Source organism: Nanorana parkeri, unplaced genomic scaffold (assembly GCF_000935625.1).
Source record: "Nanorana parkeri isolate BGI_ZX_2015 unplaced genomic scaffold, ASM93562v1 scaffold640, whole genome shotgun sequence".
Lineage (NCBI taxonomy): Eukaryota > Metazoa > Chordata > Amphibia > Anura > Dicroglossidae > Nanorana > Nanorana parkeri.
The window spans coordinates 838,658-857,947 of NW_017306908.1; the positions used below are offsets into that span (position 1 = coordinate 838,658).

The following is a 19,290-nucleotide window of genomic DNA, read 5'->3' on the forward strand; positions in this document are numbered from 1 at the left end:
CCTGTCCACTGCACTTTGCGTCACACCCTGTCCACTGCGCTTTGCGTCACACCCTGACCACTGCGCTTTGCGCCACACCCTGACCTCTGCGCTCTGTGTCACACCCAGACCTCTGCGCTCTGCATCACACCCTGACCTCTGCGTCACACCCTGACCACTGCGCTCTGCGTCACACCTGACCACTGCACCACACCTTGACCTCTGCGTCACGCCCTGACCTCTGCTCTCTAAGTCACACCCTGACCTCTGTGTCAGACCCTGACCACTGCGCTCTGTGTCACACCCTCTGCGTCACACCCTGACCTCTGCGCTCTGTGTCACACCCTGACCTCTGCGTCACACCCTGACCTCTTCGCTCTGTAACACATCCTGACCTCAGTGCTCTGCGTCACACTCTGACCTCTGCGTCACACTCTGACCTCTGCGCTCTGCGTCACACCCTGACCTCTGTGCTCTGCATCACACCCTGACCACTGTGCTCTGCATCACACCCTGACCACTGCGCTCTGCGTCACACCCTGACCACTGCGCACTGCGTCACACCCTGACTTCTGCTCTCTACGTCACACCCTGACCTCTGTCTCACACCCTGTCCACTGTGCTCTGTGTTAAATATTTCATTTTTAATTTTTTTAATAAACTTTTAAATTTCTTTATTTTTTTTATTTCATTATTAATTTTTTATTAAATATTTTTATTTTTTACCTTACTTTTAGGGGCTTCGGGGTCTAATATTAGGGGTCTAAACAGACCCCTGATATTTCCCTTTTAAAATAGAAAAAGCGATTGAGAACACAGAGTCCTCAATCTCTTTTTCTGCAGCCCCTGTTATAAATGAACAGGAATCCTCTCTACTGAGTGCTCCTGTTCATTCATAACATGAGGACAGAGTGTGTTTACTATAACCCCAATCATGAATGAATGGGGGTGATGTAGATCACTTTCTATTTATTCATAATTGGGGACATAGTAAACATGATATGTCCTCAATTATTTACAAACACTCAGCGATCACTGATCACTGCATGTTTGTGCCTCTGCTTCCTGACACGCTGTCACAGGAGGCTGAGCAGGCGGTGCGGAGAAGAGAGCAGCGCTCGGCCGGCTTTCACAGTTTCTCTCCTCCCCGCTGTGACCCAGAGCAGCGCCCAGCAGGGAGGAGAGAATACACAGATGCAACGCTGTATCAGCCAGAAAATAGCACATTCGGCATTATGCCAAAAGTGCCATTTTCGGCTGATATATTTCGGCGGCCGATATATATAGGAGCATCCCTAGTTTATTTTGTTTTACCATGTTGTAATTTCCATGGCTGACGAAAGTGGCAAGGGGGGTGGGGAGCACGCAGGGGAAGAGGGAAAGCAGGAGGGGGGCTCAGTGGGCCTCTGGGTGTTACTTGCCCCCTGGGCCAAAAGTTGCCAGTCAGCCCCTGGTTTAATCAGATAGCAAGGTGTATGACAGCATAAGTGCACACAGTATGTAGTATGTATGTGCAGGTACCTGTGTACTAGTCTCTACAGCACTGCTGTGTCCTGTAGTGATGTAGGAGCTGTGGAAAGGAACCACAGAGTGCAGAGGGAGACCAGGGGCTGACACCCCTGGAATTGTTGGATATTGAAGCATTTTCAGGCAGGGTTATTTTGTGAATTCAGGGAAGGTCATCAGTGCAGGCAGTGGGGCAAGTGCCATATTTAAAACTTTTATACAGAATTTATTATTTTAATTTTCTTACAAGATGACATATTTGTTTTGAGAGCAAGTTGCAGGTAATGACACTGTACTCTAATTATGCATTGTCTAACATAGCTGCCCCCATGTGTTCATAATAGGACACACTATACATTTCTGGTAATTCTTATCATGACTGCTTTAAGAATCCTTGAAAATGTATTTTTATAGCAATCGTGATGAAGACATAATAGTTTACAAATTGTTCCGAATCCATAATAAACAACTTTAAGAGGATGAATGAGTGATTGTGAGGGAGCGTTGACCTTCATTTGCAAAATAGATAATTGTGGTGAGTTTCTGAATATGAAATATAAATTTTAAGCAAGGATAACTTGGACTTGTATTTTTATTTTTGCATACAAAATTCTACTTTGTGATTTGTGTGTATTACATTTTCGTGGAAGGACACACTCCACCTGAAGAGGTACTGCCAGCTTTTATTATCAAGGTGGAATATTGGGCTGATAAAAAAGTTGAATTCAGATAGCCACTCAGTCTCATAATTACAGGTAGATATAGTAGACTACATACAGATATCGGAAACATCACTTTCTCTGACTATGCTCCAATCCTTATTACCTTCTCTTTGGATGACCCAGCCCCTGGTCCCTGGCAGTGGAGGTTGAACGATTCCCTCCTTCTTGACCCAGAAATCGTTAGCGCTCTTGAACAGGATATTCGTCTCTTTTTTGCTGAGAATGCCTTCGCTGAACTACACCCTCACACTATTTGGGAAGCCCACAATGCCACAATTTGGTTCTCTTATTGCCCATGGCACCAGGTTCAAGAAGTAGGGGCTCTCACGCATCAATGACCGTCTGACTCAGATACAAGCTCTTAAGTCCTGCCATAAAACTACTGTCAATAAGACAGTTGACGCCCGACTACATTGCTTCTGGGAACAACTCTGCACTCTTTGTCTCTTCAAAGTCAAGGCCTCTTTGGTGAAATGCAGACACTCTTTTTTGAGTACGGCAACCAATGTGGCAAACACTTAGTGAGAGCTTTACGCAAACAACATGTCCCTTCTATTTCCGGAGCTTCTGGTTCTAAATTCTGCTTACCCTCAGATATCGTTAAGCTCTCAATTCTTTACGTGATGGGCTCCCTATGCAACCCAAATCCCTCCTAGCGCACATCAAAGTCCTATCCAAAGAGGGGAAAGACCCCTCCCTCTGCTTACTAGTTATAGGCCCATTTCCTTAATAAATGTCAACACTAAGCTTGTTGCCAAGATCTTTTATCTTCGCCTCGCACCCCATTTGGGCGACCACATACATTTGGTCCAGGCGGGCTTCATCCCTACAAGAGAGGCCAGGGACAATACCACCCGAGCACTAGGTGTCATCCACTCTGCCCTATCATCTACCACACCTTGTATCCTTTTATCTACAGATGCAGAGAAGGCAATTGACAGGGTAGACTGGAAATGTCTTTCTCTGACATTGGATGCATTTGGTGTGGGACCCTACATGCACACCTAGATCCACTCTCTATACTCCCGTCCTTGGGTGAAGGTCGCCATGTTCGAGGCGACCTTGTGTTGTACAGGTCTCCTATTGTTAATTTCATCCCCTGATGTATTGCTCCCAGTCCTTCTAGAAGAGCTTAAACATTATAGCGAACTCTCGGACTTCCTTATTAACTCCATATGTATGCATATTTCCCTTACGGACCCTCACCTACAGAGAGTCTTACATAATTTTACCTTTAGATAGTCACCCCTTTCACTCAAATACTTAGGCATTAATTTACCAAGAGACCCATCTCAAACTTATCCTCTGAATTTCCTTCCCCTTCTTGCGAGTATAACTTCAGATCTTAAGTCCTGGTCCAGAGGTACTTTCTCTTGGATGGGTCACTGCAATATTTTAAAACAATCAATCCTCCCACGACTCCTTTACCACCGCCAGGCTCTTCCTATTCACATTCTCCCTTCCTACTTCTGTAGACTTAGAACACATTTCACCTCGTTTGTTTGGGCAGGTAAGTCTCCAAGGCTTAGTTTTAGAATTTTGCGGAAGCTAAAATATGCTGGAGGGATGGGTCTCCCTGATATACATTATATTATGTAGCAGCCCACTTGATGCGTATAGCGGTCTGGTGCCGCCATCAATTTTCCAAACGCTGGACTGTGATGGAGAAATCCTTCTCTGATGTACCACTTCCAGGCCTCCCTTAGTGCCCCACCTCCATACCTCATACCGTACGCTCCCATCCAACCATCATGCCTACCCTTGATCGCGCGGTCTGTCTTTGCTCAGGGTTCTTTCTCCCCTTACCCTTCCCCCTTGACCCCCATTATAGGTAATCCAGCCTTTTCCCCTGGAATTAATGACCAGATCTTTACTTCTCACCATACCTCGGGAACATATAGAGCCCTCTACTTTTTATCTAAATCTACTTGGGCCACTTTTTCCACTCTATGTTCCCACCCGGCCTACAACCGCCTTGATTTCTTGGGCGGAATGCAATTATCCCATTTTTTCCGTTCCCTCCCAACTGCCTCTAGATTTACCAGACTGTTATTCCCATTTGAACTCAAGTGTTCGGGTGAGGGTCCGACACAATATGTTCTCTCTTTTTGCTATAAACGTCTACTCACAAATTATACTGAAACTCAGTTGTGGTTTCTCTGGAAACGGGAGGAGGATTTTGCTGTCATTATCTTACCAGTCCTCTAATTTGCAACAAGTACTAGGAGCCTGGATACAAAATTGTTACCAGTAATTGGTACAGAACCCCTCGGGCTCTCCACACTCTATTTCACCGGGTTCCTGACCTCTGCTGGAGATGCGAAAGTCCAGATGCAGATATGTTACATATCTTCTGGTCTTGTCCAACCCTTCAGAACTTCTGGGATCAAGTACACTCTCTTACTCAGACATTTACTGACTATCCAGTCCCGTGGGACCATGCCTTCTTTCTCCTGCACCATAATTCTATGCCATTGAAAACCTACAAACAATCAATTATAAGACATTTGGTCAATGCTGCCCGAGCTTGTGTTTCGGCCCTCTTTGAAAAACCCTGCACCCCCTACTTTGCAACAATGGCTCACAACCTCACGAGTTCTCTCAAACATAGCTCTGAAAAATTCAGGAACACTTAGGGGGTCTATTCACTAAGCTGTCGTAGGCAGCCGAGTGAATGACCGACCTGAAGCGAAGTGAACGCTGTTCGGCTATTCACTACAGGCTGGTACGGCTGATTACAGCCGTATATAGGCTGAAATCAGCCGTACATCGTGTGGCTTTGGGTCGGCCGAACATGCTCAACATGTTCGGCCGACCCAAAGTGCAGAAGGAGTTCAACTCAGCCGATCCAACATCTGGACCGGCTAAGCCGAACCTCCGGCAGGCTACTCGCTGCTGTTGGGTCTATTCTTATAGATGACGAACAGCAGTGAATGAATAGCCGAATGCAAATTGAAATAGTCAATAGGATTCTAGCAAGGCATTCCTATGGTGAAAATTATAAAAAAAAAAATTCTGACGCCAGCCAACGGAAAAAGCAGTGTTTCTCTCCTGGGCGGCCGGGAGCGGGAGACTCCCAGAGCGCCCGGGAGAGTTAGGCTGTCTGGAGATCAGTGTCCCTGGTTAGCTGGTAACCAGGGACGCTGATCTCTGTGCAAGTGGCCGGAGCCAGCCGTAACATCAGGGCTGGCTCCCCCCCAGCTGTCAGAAGCAGGCTTTCACCTCGGCTCAATCGAGCCGAAGCATATGCCTTCGGGTCGACTGAGCCACCCGGCCGACTTCGGGAGCTGTACGGGCTATAGTGAATAGGCTGTATAGCAGCCCTTCGGTTCTACTGAACCAAAGGGGTCCTGGGGCCGAAGCTAGTCGAAGGATCAGCCGAAGCTACGGCTAGATCCTTCGGCTGCTTCGTGAATAGACTCCTTGGTTTTACTGAATTTAATTTGTACACTCTTTTGAATATCTTTCCTTCTGACGGGACACTGGTTTTTGTGACTCTCTTTGATTGAGATATTTTTTTTGTCCTCATTTCTCCCATCTGTATCTTATTTCCAATGACATTTTCCCATTCCCCCCCTTTCTCTCTTTTTATTAATCCACCAGGTGACACTTTCACTGATCTTGTGGAAAAGTTGTAAAACCCTAAATAAAGAATTGATTAAAAAAAAAGATAATTGGATCGGCTAAGTCGAACTCCTTCTGCACTTCGGGTCAGCCCAACATACTGAGCATGTTGGGCCGAACCGAAGCCACTGGAAGCAAGCCGATGTACTGATGATTTCAGCCGATGTCACCATAATTATGCCACAAAGTTAAAAAAAAAACCTTTCTGTTAAGGCTCCACTTTCCCAATGTGTCAGAGTGTAGATGTCTGCCAGAAACATGACGGGCAAGTGTAAGAATTGTGTTTCAGAGAATAAATTGTTCTTGGTGCAAAGCTTAAACTGCATTTCCACTTTTGCAGCCAAATTGAGATAACATTGATTTTATATTTGTTTCATGTTCCCATTCACATAAGATAAGATCTAGGAGCCTAAGTGGACCAAAGTCTCACCCCTGTCGGACGAAGCTCCACCCCCACCGGACGAAGTCCCGTCCCCATGCTAGTGTAAAGGAGGAAGGGAGGAGACAGGGAGGAGCCTCCCTGTCCCTCACTTGCTCCTCACTGCTAAGGCGCTCCGTCCATGACAGGTTACACAGCGAGGAGGATTTCCCTGCTGTGTAACCTGTTAGTTGCCGATCTGAATGGAGAAAAAGCTGTCAGCTTCAGACATGAAGCTGACAGCTTTTTCCGCCATAATTCTAGGTGAGGCTCTGCCTCACCTGCCTCCTCTGACCGCACGTCCCTGCTAAGATAGTATATGATATAGAAGCTTGGCATTCCATTGTAAATTAATAAGGGGGAATCTCAGTCTGTCCTAAGTATTTCTATTAGAAAAGAGTTTCCTGTTGCTGAAATGGAGAGATAAACTCAAAAAGGCCTGCTAAACAGATACATCTAAAATGCAAGAATTTTTCAGGTATCCTGTGTGAACAGGAACACATAACAAACATATAGTGGGGGGGTTTCTTTTGTCTGTAAAAGTGGAAATACACTTTAAGCATTTAAAAAATGCCATACATGGTTCAGCAGTCAAAGGGTAGATTTTTGTGGCACACTTAACCATTTTAGATGTTCCCTATAACATCGCAAATCTTCACTTTTTGAGTTCAGGTATACTTTAAGTGGGCCATATTAGGCTTGTCTAAGGCTTAAAGCATTTGTTTAGCCAAAACTTTGGGTTAAGAATTGTGGTGGGTTTAGGATAAAATGAAGTGTTAAGGGACAGGTTAAAGGGTTAAGTGTTTTTTGTTACGGGAGAGGTTCAATGTTGAGAATTTATATTAGTTAGATGTACATAGGACAGTATCCATGCAATATACAAACATCTAAACACTTGCAGACTCTATTGCTCAAATAAGAAATGTACAATGTAGGTAAATACAAGGGAATGTGGAGCTATGACCTTATTTCTCCTTTTCTCAGCTTCTTGTATCGTTTTCAGGTAAATACTAGAACAACATATGATTTTATATGTCTCTGAGGAAATCTAGTGGCAAGATGATTATTGTTTGAATTTGTAGACCATTTTTAGGGCTTTTTATCTACAGTATATGTTGGATTTGTACATTACTTTACATTAAGGACAATACAATAAAAGCTTCAAGGTAGGCTGGGAAAGAGAAATAATCTATAGCAGGTGAGTCCCAATGAAATATAACAATCCAAGGCATAACTCAGCCATATAGACTTAACCAGTAACTTCAATTACAACGTTTGGGTGAACTGAATGAAAAAAAAATATTGACCCAAAGAAACCAATCAGATACTCTTTTACTGCTCTTGATGATGAAATCCTGGTAGTTTCTATGTGCAACTGGCATTACAGCTGGTGTTGTAAAACTATTTGAGAGGTAGAAATAAATCCATCTTGTGTTGTAAATTGGAATTGCATGCCCTAAATGGCTACAAATTGGCACATAATTTAAAACTACATTAGCACTTTGAGGTGCAATATGAGGGCAGATGTGCTATTATAGTACTGTCTCGTCTTCTTTCTGGGGGCTCTTAATTAAAATTGAATTTCAGTTACTAGAAAAACTATTACATAAATAACATGGTTTAACCAGTTGCAGATTTTTGGTCCAGAAACTGTAGTTAGTTCTTATAATTCTGCAAGTGTTGGACATTTTCCCACAGGGATGTGTTGGGCTTGCACATAGTACAGTGAAAACGTATGTGTTCTGTTGCTCAGTAAGTTGGATTTACTTTGACTGTAAATGCATGTCTTAAAGTTATCAGTTTACTTAAAGTTAAGAACAGCCCATGTTTGTTTGTTTGATCAGGCTTTTTAAAGATTAAATTAGCTTAAATGGCTACACAGTCTTCAAATTACAGTACTGAGGGCTAAACTCAAAATATGTCAAAATGTTTGCCAATATTATTAATAAAGGCCTGGTTCAGTCTGGGAAGTTCATAAGCCTTGATAGAAAACCTATAATCAAATACAGTGGCCCTTATAGTTAAAGTGACACTAAGCTTAGAAGTTGAATGTTAAAAATACATTCAAGTACCCTATTACCGATACCATTCCTTATTTTTGCATCACTCAGCTATAGGTCCTCAAATCATCTCTGAATTCATGCTGACACTGTCCTTCCTTCTGAAGGGTGGCTACTTTTGCTCCCCATAGTCCCTGTGTGTGTTATAAAGTAGTCGCCGATCCAAGATCGCTGCCTTGAAGGACTACAATCCCACGTTGTGTTTGCTAACTTTGTCAGCACAAATTCAGAGATAATTTGAGGATCTACAGCTGGCTGATACACAAATAAGCTACATTTCTGTTCATAGTTAAATGGTTTCTAAACCCTCTGGTCTTTTTACATATATCTACTGCTGGCAAGCAGTAGATATATGCAAAAAGTAAAAAAAAAAAACGCTTTAAAAGCGGTTTAAACTTACCCCTGTCTTCGCCGCGCGCTCCCGTTCGAAAATCCGAAACTGCTCGGGCGGCCGCAAAGCATCTTGGGGCAGGTGCATGCGCAGTTCAGATTTTCGGCCAGGAGATGAGGAGAGACCCAAGGTAAGTGTATGGACGCGTGCACCCGCATGCAGACACCGTGGGACAGGAAGTGCCAGCAAGGACAGAGGAGTCAGCGCTGGATCGGAGACCCGCAGCAACGCTGGGGAGAAGACTGAAAAGGACATGAAAGAAGAGGAAGATCGGATTAACAGACATAATTTAAGGTAAGTGCTTTAATTAACATTGGGGTGAGGGGAAAAAAATTAACTTTAATGTCACTTTAACATCTTGATTGGTTCTGACAAAGGAGGTGTGACCTCGGAAACGTTAACCATCAGGGAGGAAGATTAGCCGGTGGGCTAAGCCTTTCATGCTTTTATCGTTTCATGCCTTTTAATCTCGACTTTTGTGAGTATGTTTGCATCTGTTTAAATTTACTTTATTAAAAAGATTTTACGCGATGGAGGCGCTCTCTGTGTTTTGTTTTCCATGCTTGGATGTATTTTTAGGAGTTAACTGCTGAGTTTAGAGTCACGATAATAGTTGTCAGATTGCCAAGCCAGACCTGCATTGTCAAGATCAAGATGTCAAGATGAATGTATTGAATATAGGGATGCACCGATACCAAGTACCATACTCTGTACAAGTACAGATACTTCTCGAGCTCCTAGACTAGACTAGAGAAAAATTCAAAAGTTAGGAGGCAGCTGTCATTTGTAAGGAGCACACGGGGCTCCTGGGATTTGTACATCTCTGTTTTAATGTATGATTTTGTTTTTATAAATATAAATAAAGGGATGCACCGATACCATTTTTGCAAGTACATGTACTGATACTTGCCCAAGTACTCACAGATACTAGTACTGATACATTTTTGTTTATTGTCTTGTGACAGTTTTTCTAAAACAATACAGACTAATGATTTCAGGACAGTGGTGGAGCGCCAGAGCTAGGTCCCAGCTGCAACTGCTGCAACCCTGGTAGTTCTCATGAAAATGCCAAGTATCGGCACTGGTATTCAAAAAGTATCGGTGCATCCTTAACTAAATACAACTAACATTTGATCAATTATGTCTTTCTGATTGCAGCTTGAAATAATGCTGGAGCCAAAAGTTTGGAGAGAGGCTGCTACACAAGTTTTTTTTGCTTTGGGGCTTGGATTCGGAGGAGTAATTGCCTTCTCCAGCTACAACAAACGAGACAACAATTGTCATTTTGATGCTGTTCTGGTGTCATTTATCAACTTTTTCACTTCAGTTTTGGCAACGTTGGTCGTATTTGCTGTATTAGGATTTAAAGCAAACATTATGAATGAGAGCTGCATTACAGAGTAAGATTTGCAGTTTTTTGTTATATTAATGGCAACATGCATATCACATTATTAAAACTCTAATTTTGCAACTTTCTTACTACAGAAATTCTGGAAGGGTGGTCAGACTTTTGGAAGCTGGAAATCTTACCTGGGATGTCATACCTCACCATGTCAATTTCTCAAAGATCACAGCACAAGATTACCAGCTAGTTTATGATATCATTAAAAAGGTTAAAGAAGAAGAATTTGATGGCCTTGGGTTGGCTGCTTGTCAAATAGAAGATGAACTAGACAAGGTAAGACATTTTCAAGCCGTCATTTAGAACATTTATGAGCTATTTATCATATATTTATTACATATATTTATATAGCACCATCAGTTTATGCAGTGATTGTACAGACTATTCATTCACATCTGTCCCTGCCCTCAAAGACCTTACAATCATATGTGCCATTTCCATATGCACACATACTAGGGCCAATTACCCTACCAACATATCTTTGGAGTTTGGAAGAAAACCCAACACAAGCACAAGGAGAACATGCAACCTCCATATGCATGTCAAGGACAAAGTGTTAACCACTGAGCCACTGTGCTATCCCACTGTATTCATTTTTCCATTAAACTGGTGTATAAAGATGTGAAAATCTGTTGTATGGTGGAAAAAAGTGAAAGGTAAACTGTACTTTCACAGTCCAACCATGCATACACTCAGCCTAATAACTTCTGATCGGTCATTCACTCGGCTGCCCTCGGCAGCTTTGTGAATAGACCCCAGTGTGTATATTTCTGCTTATATGTCTTTATGACTGTAGTAGGTACATTGTACTGTGATTTACTTTGCTTCAGTGGTGGATGTGAAACGTTTTATATATTCTTTTCATATAAACATGTGTTTTGTTTATAAAGCACAAGCCCCCTATGTAATAGCACCTTAGTGGTGTCAGGTTTTATATAGAGACATTAGGGGTCTACTAGACCCCTAATGTCAGCTCTATACTCCAATCAAGCTGATCAAGGACAGAGTGTGCTTGATCAGCTTCATCCCTGGTCACTTACAGAGCCTTGCAGCCACTTCTGTATGGCAAAGGGCTAAAACTGAACTCCACACACACAACTAGATACATATATAGGAGCTGTTTTATCTGCCAAAGGATTTGTATTTTACTTCATTCATTCCTGAAATTTACCCAGCTACACAGCACTTCCAGGCAATAACCTGACCATTCTCTGCTACCTAGTAATACAACTAGGTCTTGTCTCTTCCTTCATCTTATGGTTGGACAGTGAGGGAAAAGTCAGATATTGATGAGCTCACGAGTCTGCTTTTTCCTCCAATGAGCATGTGTCTTGTTAGCACATTAGAACTGAAGCACACCTGACTGACTCCGTGTGCTGCTTCTTCATCTTCCAATCTTAGCTCTGCTGTACAAGGTATGGAAAAAGACTAATATTAAGTAAAAATCACCAGCTGCTTTTACAAATGCACTTATTGATTTAAGTGTATTATTAATGTTTGTGAACTGGACATTTTGATTAGAACATTTTGGCAAATAAAACAGAATAATGTAACAAAGTAAAAATAACTCAAACAGATTGAAAATGTAAAATGTGTATATTTAACACATATTTGCAGATTTTTGGATTTATTTTGGTGAAATATAACCTCTGTGCAGATTACTTGACTTTTGTTAGTGTTACATGTTAATATATGCTATGCTAATAAAGTCTTTTTTTCTGCAGTCTGTCCAAGGGACTGGATTGGCTTTCATTGCATTTACTGAAGCTATGACACATTTTCCTGCATCACCATTTTGGTCAGTGATGTTTTTCCTCATGTTGGTGAACTTGGGTCTTGGTAGTATGTTTGGAACAATTGAAGGGATTACTACTCCTTTAGTGGACACATTTAAAATAAGAAAGGAACCTCTCACTGGTAAGTCTGCTTTTTTTTTTTTTGTGAATGTGCGTGAGTAAATTACTACTGAACCTGTGTATCTCAAATCATACATTTAAGAATTTATTAGAATCTTTGTTTGCATTCTTATTCATTATTTTAGGCCCCATACACACAAACATCACATTGAGGCATTGACCTAAGTGGCTAAAAATACACTGTCATGCTGCATCCTGCCAGAGTTATTGTGTGCATTAATCCAATTTTTTTTCTTTTTGGCTTTGTCAGGGAGAGAGGGACGGGAAGTGATAGAAAATCTCCAACATTAACACAGACAGCAACCGTAGAGTAGGGGAAGGCTAGATGCGCTATCCCATTTGCAGTTTTCAGTTCTCGTCTGGTAAAGCAGTTGTTTACATGACAGTTAGCAAGGGGAAATCTCTCTAACAAACTCCTGGACAACAGTAAAAACCCAAAAGGGTTACTGATCCTTCCTAAATATGTCCATACATTTTATTGTGGAGTAAAGATTTTGGCTCTGCTTAATCTAATAAATGTAATTTCTTTCCCCGTTGGACAAAAGAGAGAGATTAGGGGAAGAAGGCCTCTCCTCTTTATATGAAACTGTATGTATTGGGATCATGTTTACATTATTGCTAAAACATTATCCATGTCAAGTTTAGTTACTTACACAAACATTACAGAATTATTTGCAATGATCACACCATTAGCAATATGATTTTAATTACTAATATCCAACTGTCATCCATCTTGGCTTTAACATTCAAAACACCAGTAAACCAAAAAAAGTTAGATCCAAACAGTGCAACATCAGATTTGGTGTTTCTTGCAATAATTGTACAGGCATTAACACTTATTGTTTTTGTCTTCTTTAAGTTGGATGTTGCCTTCTTGCATTCTGCATTGGCCTACTCTTTGTACAGCGGTCAGGAAATTACTTTGTTACTATGTTTGATGATTATTCTGCTACTTTGCCCCTTCTTGTTGTGGTCATCTTGGAGAATGTCACTATTTCCTGGATATATGGGATTGACAAGTAAGTATGGTAATCTGACCAATCTTCATAGTTGTCTTTTGACTAGATAGCATGTTTTCTTAAATGTGTTTATAATTACTTTTTCTGCCTAATACTGCTGACTTGAAAAGACTTAAAAATATATTTTTAAAAAAGGCTGAATATATCTTGAACGTTGTTTTTTTTGAAGATTTATGTCCATTGCATGACAAAACTGCAATCTAGGTTTTGAAGCACCTTCTCAAATGTACTGTAAAAAAAGAAAAAGTCATAGTAGAAGCTAAACTTATGAATGTATTATTCTAGAAAAATCATGCTCTTGCAACTGCAGCTATACGGTATTTGCAGGTATGGTTATATTTTGTGTTGTACTTTTTGACATTCATAAATAAATTCCTGGTATCTTTTGACATGACAAACAGGGTCCTCCTTCTCTTCATCTGGCTTTAAAGGGTCCCTGTCACCAAATTAACGTTCTCTTTAAAAGATGTAACTATAAATCAAAACGTAAATACTCCTGGTGAGGTTTCTTCTGAAACCGACAGTTCTAGGATTGTTCCTCTTCTTTATTCTCTATAATGTTCAGTGGTTCCTCCTGTCAACGCCTACATAACACTGATGAGAATTTTAGTTTGATGATTGCTTTGAAAAAGCTATTGAGTATCATTAACAAATTTAACTGCCTTTTACAAGTTAGTATAGTAAAACCTTAAATATTTGTGTTGACTATTTCATGGAAATAGAGAACAAAATATACAAAATGTGTGGTACTGATAGTTATGTGCATTTAAATCACCTACTTGTTTTCAATAGACCCTATTACGTCTTTGCACTTTAGTTATGTTGCTGGGTTTAGCTACAAGATACCTGACAATGTCAGATATAAGCACAGCCTGTAAATGTGGTATTATGGTGCGTCTGACCCCTTTTTACCCTTACCTACCCTGTTTCCCTGAAAATAAGACCTACCCCGAAAATAAGACCTAGTGTGTTTTTTTGAGCCAAATAAAATATAAGACAGTGTCTTATTTTCGGGGAAACACGGTATGAGTACCTTATGGTAAATACAGCTCCACATTACAGTTGATAGTGTCCATACTTGTTTTTTTGCACTATGTTTGCCCATAAAAGATGCAGTTGGTTGTCTGAATAGATTTTTTTTCTTGCTGTTTCTCCTTAGTTAGTGGTTTCTACCTTTATGTTATCTACGTGTTTTTTATCTTTTCAGATTCATGGATGATTTAAGAGATATGCTTGGATTCACACCCAACAAATACTATTATTATATGTGGAAGTATGTTTCTCCTATTCTGTTAACTATTTTGTTTATAGCAAGTGTTGTCCAAATGGGAATCACCCCACCAGGTTACTATGCATGGATTGCTGAAAAGGTGAGAACTACAAAAATGGTATTATGATACCTAGTATACATGCACAAAAAATTACCTGTCTGAAATAATAAGAAATATGGTAGCGTGAAAAAAATGTACAGGGAATAGAAAAATTGGTTCTTAATTAATAACGAATGCATTCCTAAAGACAGCCTTCACTGCTGGGAGTCTTAGATTAGTTTGATCAAAATAGATTTAAATGATTTCAGGTAAAATAACCATTTAACTGCATTTACTATGAAAGGGCTAAGCAACCTTGGCACTCCAGCTGCGCTGAAATTGTAAATCCCATCATACATCTACATTTGGAAGTCTTGCCTGTGACTATTTGAAAGTGGAAAGAGAGTGCTGGACCTGCAATGTGAGTTTGTGTAATCTGGCTAATGGTCAGGCAGCTATCACTGGCCTAAGGGCCTCCACAGTATCCTTCGCTCAACAGTGAACAAAATAGATGTAGGAATTTAAGTGCCACACCAATTAAAATAGTCCAGATAAAACTTTATTCCACTAGGGTCAGGAGACAAGCAAGTAGAATAGCCAAAGCATTTGGGGGGGTGAGGGGGTCCGAAAACACCTGCTTCATCAATGCTAAGGTAAAATACAAATGAAGATTGTGAATATATATTAGTACATCATAAATGTGGCACAATAATAAAGCATAGATTCATTACCTGGGATTGTGTATATACATTCATAATAAGTATATGTAAAGCCATAAAAGCATTATTCCTAAATCAACATAAAAGTATCAAAATATTAATGTTAAAAGGGTTAAAAGGTTTGACTATACCAACCAACAATGTGTGAGTAAAGTGAAAAATGCCTAGATAAACTGTGCTTATTATAGCCTAATCAGATGTTTGATCTGTGTTTGTTTAGCCTTTGATAAAAGGTTTGGATTGTTCTTCCAACATATTGTAACCCACATGGGAATATGAGTCCATAAATGTGAAATTGTCATGAGCAGTTTATGAAGGTATTGATGGGCCATTCTATGCCTGTACTTGTGAGAATTATTTTCTGAGTTCTCTTGTCTAGAGATGAACAGGCCAGACATCTGGATACCCCACATAGGAAGCACCCAGTGATGGTGATTCATGCACTTTTGGTAATTGATAGAAAAAGGGAACAATTGGATTTTTGATCAAAATTAACTCTTTTTCGTTAAGGAGGTTGTGCATGAAAGATTCCTCAATAACTCTCTGGTAAAGGCATCAGTAGGATCTGTGTCTAGATCTATATGGTATATTTGTCCTCCAGGATCCTTCTTAATTCTTGGATGTAGTCTGGTCAATTTTGGTGCTTTTTTCTCCCCTCTTGTCAGGTTGAGTGGGAAAACAATATTTTTGGTAAGTGATTTATTAAAGTCTATTTGTATTAGTGTTTGGAACGTAATGATGCAGCTCCCTATATTTTAAACTGGGTTGGATGTAGGTCGTGGTTTGAACTCTGTGCATGCAGCCTTGAAACAGATCTTCCTCAAGGTTGGATGTTGAGTCATCCAATAAGTTGGGGACTATATTAGCTATATCTGAGACAGTTTTTAATTGCTATGTGTCTCCTCACAAAGTTCTAGAAGTCTATATTCGGTTTAGACCGTTCTTCAAGAGAGATTTTTCATTTTCATTAGGTGATAACAAATTTAAGATTTTTATTTGCTTTCTTGGATTTTAGGCCAGGTCTTTTTCCTATTTACATAGTTAGTCAGGTTAAAAAAAGATACATGTCCATCGAGTTCAACCTATAGAGATATGAAGAAAAAAAAAAGATTTGATCCTCCTCTGCATCCCCTTCTTCTTTTTTGGACTTTTATGGTTTTAAATATACTCAATATGAATGTATACACACAATACTAGGTACTGAATCTATATATATATATGCTTTATTATTGCTTTACATTTTTAATGTACTAAGTAAGCTTTTATCTTATTTCAATAATGTTTTAATATATATTCACAATGTTCCTTTGTATTTTACCTTAGCACTGATGAAGCGGGTGTTTTTGGACCCCAGAAACGCCTTTACTATTCTACTCGCTTTTCCCTGACCCTAGTGGAATAAAGCTGTATCTTAACTATTTTATTTGGCGTGGTGCTTAAATTCCTACATCTATTTTATGCCTGTGACTGTCAGTCTTACAATGCCTCATGCCTCATTGTAGTTTAACCACAGCTGGAGGGTCGAGGCTGCCTACCCCATTATGAAGGAGTTATTTAGTTTGCTTCCCATTAACAGCATAAGAATGCTGCAAAATTAAGATTAAAATCTATATATAAAAAGATAATGCACAATTTGCCTGCTAACGGTTTGCTATAGATTACTGCTCTTTGTCCATTGCATTCTACATAGCTTCATTAAAGTATATCCAAACCAAAACTTTTGGTTTTGGGTTCCATAGAGAGGAGTCAGAACCTTTTTTTGCATTTTATTGCAGTTTGTGGCCTCACTTAAGAATGTCAGCTTCTTTATTTATCTTGATCATATCACCAGGGCAGAAAGTGATAGGAAATTAAAATGTTTCAGTTATTACTGGAACAGGAGGTTATGGGAAATCCTGCACTGGGGATCCATGTGTTAGTGATAACTATCTAAGAGAGAATTACCGCTCACTTTGCAGAGATTCCCTCTTTCTGTTGTGTTTCTGGGACATGAAGTGAAGGGAAATCTTTCCATTCTGGCCAAAAAAGCCTGACAGTGCTTTTATTAATTTCTAGCTCTATTCAGAACTAAAAAAAAAAGTCAGGGCTTTAGATATTCTTGCTCCAGCAAGCTTTTTCTAATAGATTGTTTTATTGCTGTCTGTGTACACACTAGGAAAGATTTCTCCTAATCTCATGTATGCGGGTAAATATCTTAGACAGAAAGTGTCTTCACTGGGGACAGCAATATGTTTAATAATAAGCTTGATATTATTTTGCTGGTAAAATATATTTTCAGGTAAGCACTAACTAACTAACTGCTGGAGCAGTCAACAAATACATAGAACATGCTGAGCTTTCTTGTTAGAGAGCCCAGCATGTTCTCAAGGAGGAATTTAATAGGAGTATCCTGAGTTAACACTTAAAATATTTAAAAACAATGGTGAAAATGATACAAAACATTGTTATAAAATTGTTAATTAAAAAATAAATAAATAAAAGCAACCAAAGGCCATTATAGTTTTTCTTTAACATTATAGATAATGTATTTACAATCTCACAATCTGTTCTTCTATTTTTTTTTTTTTTACTGTTTTAGGCTACAGAAGAACGTCTGAGTTATCCAGCATGGGGGCTCACTGTTTGTGTGTCACTTATAATAGTTGCTCTACTGCCAGTTCCATTGGTGTTTATCATTCGCTTCTTCAATCTGATTGATGATAGCACTGGAAGCTTGGCCTCTGTCTCCTATAAAAGAGGACGCATTATCAAGGAAATGTCCAATCCAGAAGAAGATGATGCCAGTCTAATCCATGAGAAGATTCAAAGTGAGATGCCGTCTCCAAATATTGGAAATAGCATCTACAGAAAGCAAAGTGGATCGCCAACTTTAAAAGTGGATACTGCTCCCAATGGACGTTATGGCATTGGGTATTTGATGGCAGATATGCCAGACATGCCTGAATCAGACTTATAATTTGGATGATGAAAGCGCAGTTCTTTTTCCTTGGCACTGCACACTAGCTCTTCTTCAATGAAGAGGTTGGCTTTAATGCTTATGAAGCACTGACAGCTAAATAATGTTTCAGGACTGAGAACACAGTATCAGAGGTTGAGGGGCATTGTGGGTTGTTACCAGAAGGCATAAGACTTTTGTGTTCTGGATCTGGCTTTAGCCCTTAGCACTTTTCTAGGACCTTAACTACTGTATGTGTCTTACCTCTCTGTGCCTAATTTTGTCCTGAGATCAAGTGGCAACTTAATTTGTGACAATTGTCTGTACACACACATGGAATATTTCTTGACACTATCAATACAATCAACCAATAAGGGCAAGTGAAAGCTAGATGGACAAAAACATTAATGATTGCATAAAGAAGTAAGTTGCTAGTCCCTGTATTTCCTTTAAGCCATATGAATGGTTAGTGTTTGAGCTACAGTATTATGGATGTTTTCAGTATCTTATAAGTAGAAAATGTTTTTGACTTAATCATTCAGCTGAAGCTCAGGGCTACCAAGCGACTGACTTATTTTGATGTCTTGAAAAACAACATGAAAAATCCATTTTATGCGATTCTATTTTAGTTTGTTCATTTTGGCTCCCCCATCAGTGTTATTTAAATCCCTGCCAGGGTCACAAAGTGATCAAAATACAATGGAATGTTTTCTCCTTTATTTTCAAATGTGTTCACATTGGCTTATATCAGAGAAAATTGGTGGCTCGGGGTTGCCAAAACTCATGCATTTAATGATGATGACCATACTGGGCCTGTTATGAATGTATTGTATGTGGATGATCTTTAGAAGAAAGGTTAGATCAGGACAATGTTATGTGTGCCAAAATAGCTTAAAAGTGGATATAAGCACTTACATATTTACCATTTCCAAATTTGTTATGTATTATCATTTTTCATTACTGTTAAACCCATGTCCAAATTAAAGGACCACTAAACATAAATGAAACGTTCAATTATGTGAAGAGCTTTTAATAATAACCATGAACACATATGTAATATGTATAAAATGTACCGAGCTGGAGAACAAAGAAACTAATTTGAAATGTAAATGTGTACAAATAAGTGATTCCTCCTAATAAAAATATAACATCATAATATGTATAAAAAACTGATATACAATGTGTGATGTACATAAAGAAAAAATCGTATAATGTGACAATAGATCACATTGATTCGTGAATCAAGATAATGAATTCATCTATAAAAGTGAATAACAATTCACTTCTTC

General features: G+C 39.6%; 1 protein-coding gene across 1 annotated transcript in view; it reads left to right on the plus strand.

Moving 5' to 3' along the window:
* Nucleotides 1-19,046, plus strand: part of SLC6A15 (solute carrier family 6 member 15) — a 50,961-nt gene extending 31,915 nt beyond the window's left edge. The window contains exons 7-12 of the mRNA XM_018563202.1: nucleotides 9,859-10,100; nucleotides 10,186-10,378; nucleotides 11,827-12,019; nucleotides 12,878-13,037; nucleotides 14,245-14,407; nucleotides 17,645-19,046. Coding sequence (XP_018418704.1) covers nucleotides 9,859-10,100; nucleotides 10,186-10,378; nucleotides 11,827-12,019; nucleotides 12,878-13,037; nucleotides 14,245-14,407; nucleotides 17,645-18,022 — 1,329 coding nt within the window. The 3' untranslated portion in view covers nucleotides 18,023-19,046. The remainder of the gene's footprint in view (nucleotides 1-9,858; nucleotides 10,101-10,185; nucleotides 10,379-11,826; nucleotides 12,020-12,877; nucleotides 13,038-14,244; nucleotides 14,408-17,644) is intronic.
* The last annotated feature ends 244 nt before the right edge of the window (nucleotides 19,047-19,290 follow it).